Source organism: Eumetopias jubatus, unplaced genomic scaffold (assembly GCF_037043125.1).
Source record: "Eumetopias jubatus isolate StellerSeaLion01/CBP00866 unplaced genomic scaffold, mEumJub1_p1.0 scaffold_7, whole genome shotgun sequence".
Classification (NCBI taxonomy): Eukaryota; Metazoa; Chordata; class Mammalia; order Carnivora; family Otariidae; genus Eumetopias; species Eumetopias jubatus.
Window position 1 is genome coordinate 137,675,494 of NW_028274813.1, and position 12,734 is coordinate 137,688,227.

Genomic DNA, 12,734 nt, shown 5'->3' on the forward strand with positions numbered 1-12,734 from the left:
AATATTTTGGATGTAGTGGGTTAAATAAAGTGTATTCACTGATTTTACCTCATTTCATTTAATACAGATTTTAGAAAACTTACAATTGCATAGATGACTTGCTTCATAATCCTGTTAACAACACTGCTCCTGATCTACGTGTATTATTGAATAATGCCTCCATCTTTTGGTAGATAACAGAAATGCACTAAAAAGAGAAGTAATTCTCCAAATACTAATTGTATGAAAAATTTCATAGAATAATATGAGTTCCACCCGCCTGAAATGTTATTTAAGTCATAACAGTTGTTACAGGGGGAAGAAAAAAGGTGATGGGCAATGCGGGATGATAATTAACCGAAGATGAAAATACTGGCAGTTTTATGTGATGGAGCCCTGTTGCACAACAAATGACAACTTGTTGGTTACCATTACAGAGGATGTTTACAGTAAAGTATTATAATTGATTCTAAGTTACCAAGATGGTAGTTATCATTGTCAGTCATTTTAAATTTAGGAAATTTAAGTTATAAGAAAGAAAATCAATTGTAAATATTTGTTTTTAGATCTTTTTAAAGCAGTTTAAAATTTGCTTGTTGCAGAGCAATAAATCTGTAAAACTATTAAAATTATGCATTCTTTAATCTCATTCTCTTTTAAAGTTCATATTTGTAATATTTGCATTTTTAAATGCAAAATAAAGACTATAAGGAGAATCTTCTATTTTGTACTGCCATTTACACTCTGAGGTGCCTAGAGCAGTTTGGGGATAAAGCTTAATTGTATTTATTCTTGGACTAATTGTACATGAGATTTTATTACATAAGCAATGGCTAAAAATTTTGACCTTTTATGATTTAAAAATAATTCATTCTGGTTTGATTTAGAAAATACCTTGACTTTTATAGTTCTTCCTAAAAGACTGTTTTACCTACATGTAGCTCATATTAATATACATAACTTAAAACTAGAGTACACCCCCATAGAATAGTTAAGTGAATAGAAAATAGAAACAATGAAAAATGCCTATGTTTTATCTTTTCAAGAAGGTAACCGAAGAAACTTTTTCTTGATAAGAGACTGCTAGTAATATGCATTAATAGAACCAAATTCTTTGTTTAAAGTTAGACTTAATTACATTTAAAAATATAGACATTATTTTAAAATGAACATTGTTTTAAAATATTTTAAAACATTTCAATCTTTACTCAGTAAGTAATGTGTACATATTTTTTGTTGTAAAAATTGAAATAGTATAGATAAATCTCAAATTCCACTTGGGTTCGGTTTTGTCTACTTCTCCCTCTCGGGGGAAACACTGTTGGCTGGTTATACCTATGTAGGTGTTTCTCCATGTGGGCATGTGCATGCATGTGTGTTTGTATAGAGCTATGAAGACACCTCTTGGTGTCGTGTCACACCATAGATGCTCTGCAGTTTGTGCATCACATCTTGTTTCAGAGTTATTCTCGTGTTTTTACATATAGCTGTCTTTCATTATAACTTATTTTAATGTTAGTTTTTATCTTCAATTATAAAAGCAACATATACTTATTAGAACAAGTAAAATAGGCCAACTCCACCTTACCCCATTTCCCACTGCTCTTGAATTAAGCCTTTCTCCTTTCTACTTTACAAATAAAAGTATCATATATACAGTTTGTGATTTTATTATATCATATTATTTTTTGGTGGGCAGCAAAGCAGGGTTTATTGAGCGATGGCAAAGTGAGATATACAAAGTTCCTGAGGAGGTAGGGGACCCAAGAAGGTTGTTCTGTGTGTGTTTTTAATAATTAAAAAAGGTCAGACTCTGCACACTATTTTCCAGCTAACTAATTTTAATACAGGGTGAACATCCTTCCGTCTTACTCTTCTGATGAGAAACTTTACATATTATGGAAATTCTGTTTCTAGGTCTCTGTGCAATCACTGTTGTGTAAGCATCTTTGTCCATGATTTCATATACTGGCTCTTTTTATTTCTGAAGTCATTAAAGGGTATATTGGTATTATTTTTAAATTTTCATGGATAATGCCGATTATTTTCCAGGAGTAACGTTTCAGACTACACTTGTTTCTCAGAATTCCATGTTTACCAATCTGATGGTTGCAAATTGGTAACTCCTTATTTTCAATTGATGGTTTCCTGATTAGTGGAGCTGAGCATCTTTTATGAGATTATTAGTATTATAGTATTATATATTATAGTATTGCTTCCTTAGTGAATTGCCAGGTTCATTTCTGTTGCTCATTTTCCTGTTGTGTTGTTCTTTCTCATTTCTTCATCAGTCAGTAGTAGCTCTTTTGGGGAGTGTGTTGTAAATGTAAGTCTTTATAATATCTTTTCCTGTGCAATAAAACATTTTTAAAAGTGAAATGTTTTCATCTTTATGGCTTCTGGATGTTTATCTTACTTATTTGGGGAGATCTCCCCCAATCTAAGATTGTACAGATTCTCTCCAGGCGTTTTACAGTTTCTAATGCTATTGTTGCTGGTATACTTTTCCCTTTCATTTTCTTCTGATTATAGAGGACATTGAGGAAAGTCCATTGATTTTTTCTTTAATGTAATTATAATTTTCTTTATATAATTTGTATTTTTTTATACTCACTAAAATTCTCCTCCGTATTTCAAGCCTATTCTCTCATGATTATATCATCTGAGTCTTCAAAATAGTGGTAAATAACCATAGTATTGGCAGGTATCACTGTGTGTTATTACTGATTTTAGTGTAAATACATTCAGCATTTCCCTGTTTAATATGGTCTTGGCTTTTGGTTTTGGAAAATAGTCTCTCTTATTAATTGTATTGCTTGTATTGATTTATTTGTGATTTTTGTTAGGAATGGCTGATGAATTTTTTTTCACATTCCTGTTTGACCGATACTTCTTTCTTGTAATACTTGGATGTAATAATGAATTATGTGATAGATTCCTAATGTTAAGCCAGCCATATACTTGTGAAATAACCCTGCCGTGATCATTGTAAAATGATACATTACTGTATTCCCTTAGCTAGCATTTTATGTAGAATTTTTTCCTCCATTTATAGTTTAAAATATTTATTGTTTTCTCTGTCCTGTCATTGTCAGGGTTTGGGTGTTAAGGTACTGTTAGCCTCAAATTGAATTGCTGATAGAATGTTGAAAATTTTTGAAATACACAAGATTTTTATGATACTATTCTCTGCATTACTATGCGTGTTTGGAATGTTCCATAACAAAAAGTTTGGAAAAAATGCGTTCTTGGTCATGTATGTGTTTCTCTAGGGTAAACCTAGTAGTGGAATTACAGGTTTTTGCATGTTTGCCTTTTTTGTTTCAGTAAGTAACTCCCATTTTGCCCTTAAATAGTTGTACTTATTTACATTTATTTTACCATCCTTGTATGAGTACCTGTTTCTCCATGTCCTTCCCTGTGTTTTATCGTGTGAAAGGTCTCATGAATGATAAGATAATTAAAAGCTCTGTTTTAATGTTCATTTTCCTAGTTACTAGTGAGTGTGAACATATTTTCATGTTTATTGTTATTTGTATGTTTTTGGTGAATTGTCTCTTCCTAATACACATTTTTCTCTTGAGTTGTCTCCTTTAAACTGATTTATAGTTCCTTATATGTTCTAAATATCAAATATATATATACAAATATATATGTGTTGTTAGGCCAGTATATAAATTGGTCAATATGTAAATATGAAGGTATTAAACTCATTACATATCTGAGGTCGAACTATATGAAATAGCTCATATTCAGCTGTTTGAACTAAAAAACCCATTTCATTTGGCATAACCAAAAAATATATGTATGTGTATATATATATTTTTTTTGTATATATATATTTTAATTATCTGCATTTTTATGTAATCACGGTTCTTGGTGTATGAGGGGTTTTGTGCCTTGAGTTTTACTTTTAATAGTCTGCTATTTTCGATGATACAGATTTTTAAAAAATATATTATGTTTTGGACTTAAATTCCATCTGAAATCGTATTTTTGTCATTAATATGCATAGAGATCTAATCTTTCTAAATTTGTGGACATTTGTCCTAACATCATTTATTAAATAAATAGCATGTTCTTTTCTGACAATTTTGAACTGCCACTTCCATAATAAATTTTACTACTGGGGATAGATTCATCTATTTTCTGTTTTGTTACTTTGATCTCTTTTTCTATTTCTTTGGCAATACCACTCTAGTTTTACTAGGTTTTTATAATATTTTGATAGCTATTAGAGCAAATCCCTTGTCATTGTTTTTCAAAGTTTGCTTGATTGTTCTTAGACTGTTCTCTTACAAATGATATTCACAGTCATCTTTATGCTCATAGTTTTTTAAATTTTACTAATGTGTAGTCTCCGGAGCAGAGAGGAAGAGAGAATTTCTAAACCTGGGGCTGTCTCAACTCCTGTGAAGCATGCGGATGATCATACACCTAAAACGGTAGAAGAAGTTGTAGTTGAGAGAAATGAGAAACAAGCACCTACTCTTCCAGGTAAGCCTAGCAAAATACTACATTCGGAAAACATTTGCAGTCAGATTAAATAAAGTAATTGTCAGAATTTACAGACAACTTAAAGATGTTTCAGTGATTATGGTTATTGTTACTTCTACAGTTACTACTACTGCTTCTACTACTACCTGTATTTGAATTTTTCTGTATTTGACTTACAACATATTCCTTATGGGTATGAGGTTGGCATGGATCAGTAGGCTTTCATGAGTTTTTTAAAAATTTTTCTGGATAGAAATTATTCATAGTTAACAGCTATTCACAGTGAGTAAAGCTGTTCTTTACCACTGCTTATTTAGGAGAAATATTAGATTGGCTTAAGAAAAATTTTTAAGTTATTTTACCTATTGAAAGTGTTTTCATAAACGCTGTAAGTTATACATTGGAGAGATGTATATGAGACCAGACAAGATTCATTTGCTTGAAAGGCCAGGAGATTTGGGTTCTGTTGTCTCTCAGTTTCTTCTCTCAAATCTTCTTACTCTGCTTGTTCAGTAGCAAGAATGTAGATATTTGAAAACAAATTTTACCACAGTGAAGAAGGCTGCTTTGACTGTCTTAGAGAAATGTAGGGATTTGCTCTTCTTCTTCTCTTTTTCCTCCTCTTCCTCCTCTCCCTGCCCCCCACCCACAGATTTTTCAAACCCTAATAGCTGAAGCTTTGGAGGGCACAGGTAACCATGTAATGTGCATACTTGCTGTAAAGACATCAGAATTTATAGCTGTACTCTGCTTTAAAATATATAGTATATATGTTCCTTATTAGGTTTTCTGAGCTTATATTTTTGTTGATGAATTTTTATATATATATTTTGCGGGCTTTTTGTTGTTTGGTATTTTCCGGGTTGCTTACATTATTATTCCAGTTTTTAATAAAGTGCTTCCTGCACAATTTTTAAATTTTCTTTCTTTTAGAACCAAAGCCTGTGTATGCTCAAGTTGGACAACCAGATGTGGATTTACCTGTCAGTCCATCTGATGGTGTCCTACCTAATTCAACTCATGAAGATGGGATTCTCCGGTAATGCGATTTTAAACTTGTGTTGTCTTCTCTGTCCATTATTCAGCATTATTTAAAGTGAGAATTCAGTTGAGAACCATATTGCATATCCTTTTTAAGAGTGTATACCACTTAATGCTATGATTAAGGTTTTATTTCACATTATTTATATGATAGAGATTAGAGAACAAAAAAGAAACTTTGGATATTGACTTTCTCACCACTGTCACCTACCTAGTTTTTAGGTTCGGAATTACAAAAATTAAAAATTGTTTTCTGCTTAGAAATCAGAATTTTCACAAGTTTTCTATTGCCCTAGCATTTAAAAAAACAAACACCAGTGTTTCTCCATTTTAACACTGTTGACATTTTGGGTTGGGTCCTTGTTTATTGTGGTGGACTGTCCTTCACATTGTGGAATGTTGAGCAGCATCCCTGTCTACTAGCTGCCAGTAGCACCTCCCACTTGTAACAACCAAAAATGTCTCCAGACTTTGCCAAATGTTTCTTGGGGACAGAATCACCCTTGGTTGAAAACCTGTTCTACATTATGAGTTGAGTTAGCAACTCAAAGTAAGTTTTTTTATATTCCACACCTTTTACTGTTCTGTTTTATACTTAATGAGATTGAGATGTAAATTTCATACCATCTTGATCATCAAATTAGTCTTTTGTTGCCTCTGTGGTGAAAGGGACATGATGTGAGTAATTCAAAATAACCAAACTTTTAAGTGAGTTAGATGTAGACCCCTGCTCTTACCTCTTTTCTTTGCTTAAGGAAATTGGGTTGTTACTGCAAGACCCAGCTAGATAGAGAGACAGAACTGAAATAGATGGGTAAGACACAAGATTAAAATTATATATTGTGTTAATATCAAATAACTGATAATTCAAAATTTTATAAATTATGAAGGAATAGTTTCCTTTTTCCTTTTCTCCAGAATTGCTTGAAAGATTTTGTAACTGTTTAAGGTTTAAGAAAATTGGGATGATTAATTCTAGAGACCTATTTCTCAGGAGAGCCCTGAAGAACAGATACTAAAAGAGGATTTGAGGTTGTGGGCTGAGCCGGGAAACATTTGGTTATTCATTCAAATCCAGTGACTGGATTTGGGACAGAAGTGGTTAATAGATTTACTTTTTGTTATTGCAAGTAGTTGATGTAAAGCCAGTAAAGCAGAATATAAAATGTCAGTCATCTGGGGTACATGACACTGAGACTGGGCCTAAAGCTGTCCTTTAAAAAGACAAGTTTTACTAAGGGATGCAGACTACAATCAACAATTTTTACTTTTTGAGGCACACTAGATCAGTCCGTGTTACAAAAGGACTACCAGGGACCTGAAGTCTCAAGGACTTTGAGGAAGTGTTTAAAAAAGCTCTCTGTACAGTTGGTTTGGGAGAGGACCTGGAAAAGTGGACGCTATCACAGCTAAGCAATTCACATGGCCCATGGTAACACTGGCCAGTACTTTCATGGAGGGACCAAGGGTGCCACCAACCCTGACAATGAGTGACTTTAACCTACAGGCTCTGATGTTTACATCTAGTAAATGTTTGTTCTAGGTAAGGAAATGGGACACGTGTGAATACCTTATAAGATCTAAAAGCTTAAGGTGGTCTTTAGTTGTTTTAAAAGAATTAGACTCCCCCCTTTCCTCAACTCATTTATTCATTTATTTGATTTGTGTTTTTTACTTTCTATTGGCTTCTAATCATTTGTTCACTGTTACTTAGTGAATTAAAAGGAAACTGCACTTCATGTCAGAATAGGTAATAGAATTGTGTGTCTTTTTGACTAGAAAAGTGGGAGAGTTACAGAAACCTAGATGGGTAATTTGTAATTATGTATGTAATTTGTAATTAATTACCTTAAAGCGTAGTTTGTAATTACCGTTTCTCCCTACCCATTCTTCTAAGACATCCTTTAGTTTTTATTTCAGGACTATCACAAGGTTTTGGCACTACACCGATTATAAAAGAATGTGCATACATTAGTTCCTTTTCCATTCTCTCTCTAGTAAGAAAAGGGCAGAGATTGAATATGTGACTAATCCAGAAAGGCTGAAGGATGATAAGTTTTTTATTTAAAATTCAAAGGGACTGCAGAGTAAGTGATCTGTGTCAGTGCACCACCTGCCAAGTTTAAAAACCACTATCTCTTGGATGTGGCGATCACAGTGCTTGGAGATTCATTTTGATTCCCTGGTACTAGGAAATTTGTCAATTTATGCCTCAGTTTCTACCTTTGAAAAACAGTTTTCTGTTTTTCTCAGTTTCTGTTTTCTCAGAAAATTTCTCAGTTATTCTGTATAGATGATATGGTATGAATTGGAATGGAAAAAAAGGAAGATGTTTTTAACCATTGCAAATGCCCCACATGCATCCAAGACACTAAGAGTTGGGAAAACATTGTTTTTATAAAGTAGTTTTATAAATTAGTTGTAAAACCGTAATTGCATATTAAATTCAGATATTTTAAAACTTATTAATCAGAGAATAAAAGAAAGTGCCAGTAAAGCTGATTTGGAATTCTAATACTAAATTGTATTCAGTAAATTAGTGGTATGAGGGGAATTTCAGAGATGATGGTCCTTTGTTTCATTCTGAGTGTGGTTTTCATTGTAGCAGTTTACTGTAACTTTTTCAAGCTTCTTTTAACCATTTCAAATAAAATATTTGTTTTAACAGGCCCAGCATGAAATTGGTAAAATTCAGAAAAGGAGATAGTGTGGGTCTGCGCCTGGCTGGTGGAAATGATGTTGGAATATTTGTAGCTGGTGTTCTAGAAGATAGCCCTGCAGCCAAAGAAGGCTTAGAAGAGGGTGATCAAATTCTCAGGGTATGTCAGTATATCAGAGACGTGGTTTGAAAGTACTTAGATCTTCAGAGGAAGACATCAAATACAGCAAACCTATTATTATAATTCAGTTGTAATCTTAAGTCACAGTCTCTTGAACCAAATAACCATTCAGATGAGGAATCTGTCTGGTCTTGGTTGTATTGGCCTCGTCCCTTCCCATTTCTGCATTTGCTCTTGTTTATTGCTGTGGTATGTGTTACTACAGAGTGTGATCCTCTGGTTTCATTTTAATCTCTAATGTTCGTAGAACCTACCAAAAAAAAAAATAGGTCTTAGATCCCTATAATATCCACCAAGTAGTCTTTTTAAGTTCAACTAGACATTCAGACTGGCAGGACTGACATGGGCCACAACTTGCCACCAGTTGTTCCTCCCCATGGGAGAGGGAACAGTCCTTGCAGCAGTCCACATAGCTCTGTGGGACTTTCTTTACCCTGGGGATGGCTCACATGTAAGGAAATGGGGTGTCCATTGGACAAATGTGTCAGCTGCCTTGGCTCTGAAGCTTCATACCCCACAAGAGACAGGACCAGTTACAGGAGTCAGAAAGCCCAGCTTAGGTGTGGTTTCTTTTCTTTTGATGTTGTTTTTCTATCTTTGCCATAAGCGATGCTGTCCAGTCATATAGTATCATCTTTATCTGTCTCCTTAAAACATCCAAATCTCTTGGCGGATAAACTATGTCCTGTTTTAACCAGAAGATCATTATCTATGAAATGTGAGTTCCTGTTTGCACCACTTCTCCAGCGCAGACTGTCATTGCCGCCTCTGTTCAGGTCTTCCTGCGTTTGGCTACCTCCTGCCCCCTGTCCTGGATTCAGTCTCCAGATCAGAACCTTGCTGCTTTGCTCATGTTTTTCTCTTTCCCTCTCCTCTGGCTCTTCGTTCATCCTCCACTGGCTTACTTCTCTCCTTTTGCTGTTGAAATTGTTGTCAGTCCCTACCCTCCTTCCTTTTTAGTTGTCGCTGTCCTGAAGTTTTATCGTCTGACTTCCGTCATAACCATTACTCAATCTGAAGTTTCATAAGCCATCGTCGACCTAATGGCACCCTCAGCCCTCGTTTTCCTTTATTTCCTAGCAGTGTTTTGACTGTCTTAAGTAATCTTTCTTGAAGTGCTTTCTTCCTTGGATTCCCTAACACTGTCATTCTGGTGCTCTTTTAATCTTGTAAATTCTTTTCCAGTCTTCCTTAATGGTTCTTCTAAAGCATGGAGAGTGTCAGCAGCTCCCTGCTTCTCTCTTGCTACAGGTCTCCATCTCGATTTTGAGGGCTCATGTCAGCAGCCCACCATCAGAATCTTCACTTTTGAGCTCTGCCTGAGGCCCCTCCCCACTGTGCCAGCTGCTGTGGCCATTGTCCACCATCTGTCCTTTCCCTTCAGACTTCCTGTGAAAGTCAAGCTATCATCTTTGACTTACTGGCTTCCATCTGACACTGTACTTTGATTCCTCCTGGTGATATTTACATTGTACTCAGACACAACATGGAGAATGATGTTCACTATACTAAAGAAATTAAACAGACCTATGTCTTAACCACCTCATATCCTATTTGAAATAATCAGGGCATACATATATCATTTTATTTTATTTTTTTAAAGCTCTTATTTTCCTTTTTAAGTAGGCTCTACCCCCAACATGGGGCTCCAACTCACAACCCTGAGCTCAAGAGTCACATGCTCTACCAACTGAGCCAGCCAGGCACCCTTATGTACAACATTTTAAAATTATTTCTTTAATAATTTGCTTTTGTTTTATATCATAAAAGTAGTGCATGCTAATTTTTTTTTAATGTGGAAAATTTTCATAAGGTAAAAAGAAGAAAATCTACCTGTGATCATGCATATAGTCACCAGTAACATTTTGATAAGTTTCCTTTGGTCCTTAAGAGCTTCTGATATAAGTACATACTGATTTTGCAGACGTTGAGCCTACATCATACAGATGCTCTTACAGAGTTGGGACAATGCATACCCTGTTTCTTTTTATCTTATTTCCTTCTGACTTCTTTTTCAGAGACTAGTAAAAAGTAAGACTCTATTACTAAATTCACAGAATTAAAATCTTTTTTTGTTGAGGTATATTGGTATACAACATTATATTAGTTTTAAGTTACATTCATGGAATTTATAATTTCAAAACCTAAAGCTAAAGAGTTTATAATAAATATTTGGAATCAGGAGTTGTCTTTTTGGTCTAAATTGGTTAGATTTTGCAGTAGATGACCATTAATGCCAGGATGCATTGTGGCCACTCTTTAAATGAATTTACACCTTTACTCATTTTACTTGGTTTCTACATAATTTAAATTATATTATTTTTCTCCAAAGGAAAGTCAGTTTTTTCCCTCTGAAAGCTGTGATATTTCCAAATTAGGTAGTCTGAGAATCTTTTTTTCTGTGTAGATAAGTACTTTTGTAATCTTAAAATATGGCCAAGAGTAATTTGTGAAATATATTTTAACAGGTAAACAATGTAGATTTCACAAACATCATAAGAGAAGAAGCTGTCCTTTTCCTACTTGACCTCCCTAAAGGAGAAGAAGTGACCATATTGGCTCAGAAGAAGAAAGATGGTGAGATACTGTCAGAAAATGGAGAAAATCTATAGAATTCTGAGAACTTAAATAGGGATTTTAATTTCCATTTTTAAATAAATCAAAGTTGAGTGATAAATGGATTTGTTAATGTCAGAGTTTAAGTCACTTAGAGGCAGTCTTACACTATGCTCAGAAAACACGATTATAGGACCAATCTTTATGACATTCTAGTTTAAGTAGAAGGCTATCCATCCAGCCGTTCACAAGGCATAGAAAAATCCTAGTTGTTTATTAGCCATCAGAACCATACAAAAGTATACAGTTAGCTTCCAAATTTTTTACTAATGTTGTCTAAGCAATACATTTTTGTTAGCATTAAGTAAAGAGAATGCCTCATTTTCTTTGATTAGGCAGCTACACTTTTCAGTTAGAACAGGGTTTCTCAACCTCAGCACTAATTGTCATTTTGGGCCAAATAATTCTTTTTTGTAGGAGCTGACCCATGCATTGTAGGATGCTTAGAAACATCCCTGGTCTCTATCCACTAGATGCCAGTAGCACACATACCCAATCAAAAATGCCTCCAGATATTGCGAAGTATCCCCTGGGGGAGAAAAATTACCCTCATTTGAGAACCACTTATTTAGGAAAAACGGGAATATTTGTAATATTTGCAACAAAATTAAGTTAGATGATATAAATAGCACTATGTGTGGTTTTAGACAAGTTGCTTGATCTGTTTCTGCGTTACTTTCCTCATCTGCAAAATGGAGGTGCTAAGCATTCCTATTTCATGAGGTAATGGTGCTGTACATGAAATAGAATGCCTAATGTGGTACCTCACACAGGGGAAGGATCCAACATATGTTGTGAATGCTGCTGGTTTTGTTATTACAGCATCTTCACATTATCTATTCAGAGTAATTTCTTATCTTACTAGCTATTGATAATGTTTTTGTTTTGATTCCTTTTAGTTTATCGTCGCATCGTAGAATCAGATGTAGGAGATTCTTTCTATATTAGAACCCATTTTGAATATGAAAAGGAATCTCCCTATGGACTTAGTTTTAACAAAGGAGAAGTGTTTCGTGTTGTGGATACCTTGTACAATGGGAAACTAGGCTCTTGGCTTGCTATTCGAATTGGCAAAAATCATAAAGAAGTAGAACGAGGCATCATCCCTAATAAGAACAGGTATGAATGTTTGGATACTTCTCATAGAATAAGTTAAGTAAATGATGATGGAAGACTTGAATCCCATTGGGAAATATTGGCAATGTAAAGAGTTAGTTTTCATTGTATTCACTCTATCTATGTATGACTGACTTAGTTGTACAAACTCATTTATTTTATTTTTTTGTTACTTCTTTATTTATTTTAAGTAGGCTCCATGCTCAATGTGGAGACCAATGTGGGGCTTGAACTCACGACCCTGAGATCAAGACCTGAACTGAGATCAAGAGTCAGATGCTTAACCCACTGAGCCCCCCAGATGCCCCAAAACTTCTTTATCTTAGTTTAGCCATTAAGATTTAAACTGCATGTACAGTTCTGTCCAGTATTTTGACATTTTGTTTCATCTATGGATCTTTTTCCATTTTGTTTTTTTTTTAATATATTTATCCATCTGTCTGTATTCTATCTTGGCCAGGGCTGAGCAGTTAGCCAGTGTACAGTACACACTTCCGAAAACAGCTGGGGGAGACCGTGCTGACTTCTGGAGATTCCGGGGTCTTCGCAGTTCCAAGAGAAATCTTCGAAAGAGCAGAGAGGATTTGTCAGCTCAGCCAGTTCAAACAAAGTTTCCAGCCTATGAACGAGTTGTTCTTCGAGAAG

The 12,734-nt window shown here is 34.6% G+C and overlaps 1 protein-coding gene across 2 annotated transcripts in view; it reads left to right on the top strand.

Moving 5' to 3' along the window:
• Positions 1-12,734, top strand: part of TJP1 (tight junction protein 1) — a 98,082-nt gene that overhangs the window by 44,742 nt on the left and 40,606 nt on the right. For both annotated transcript variants that reach the window (XM_088025207.1, XM_088025208.1), the window contains exons 8-13: positions 4,337-4,476; positions 5,410-5,515; positions 8,186-8,336; positions 10,826-10,934; positions 11,873-12,092; positions 12,550-12,734. In XM_088025207.1, the coding sequence (XP_087881333.1) occupies positions 4,337-4,476; positions 5,410-5,515; positions 8,186-8,336; positions 10,826-10,934; positions 11,873-12,092; positions 12,550-12,734 (911 nt within the window). The remainder of the gene's footprint in view (positions 1-4,336; positions 4,477-5,409; positions 5,516-8,185; positions 8,337-10,825; positions 10,935-11,872; positions 12,093-12,549) is intronic.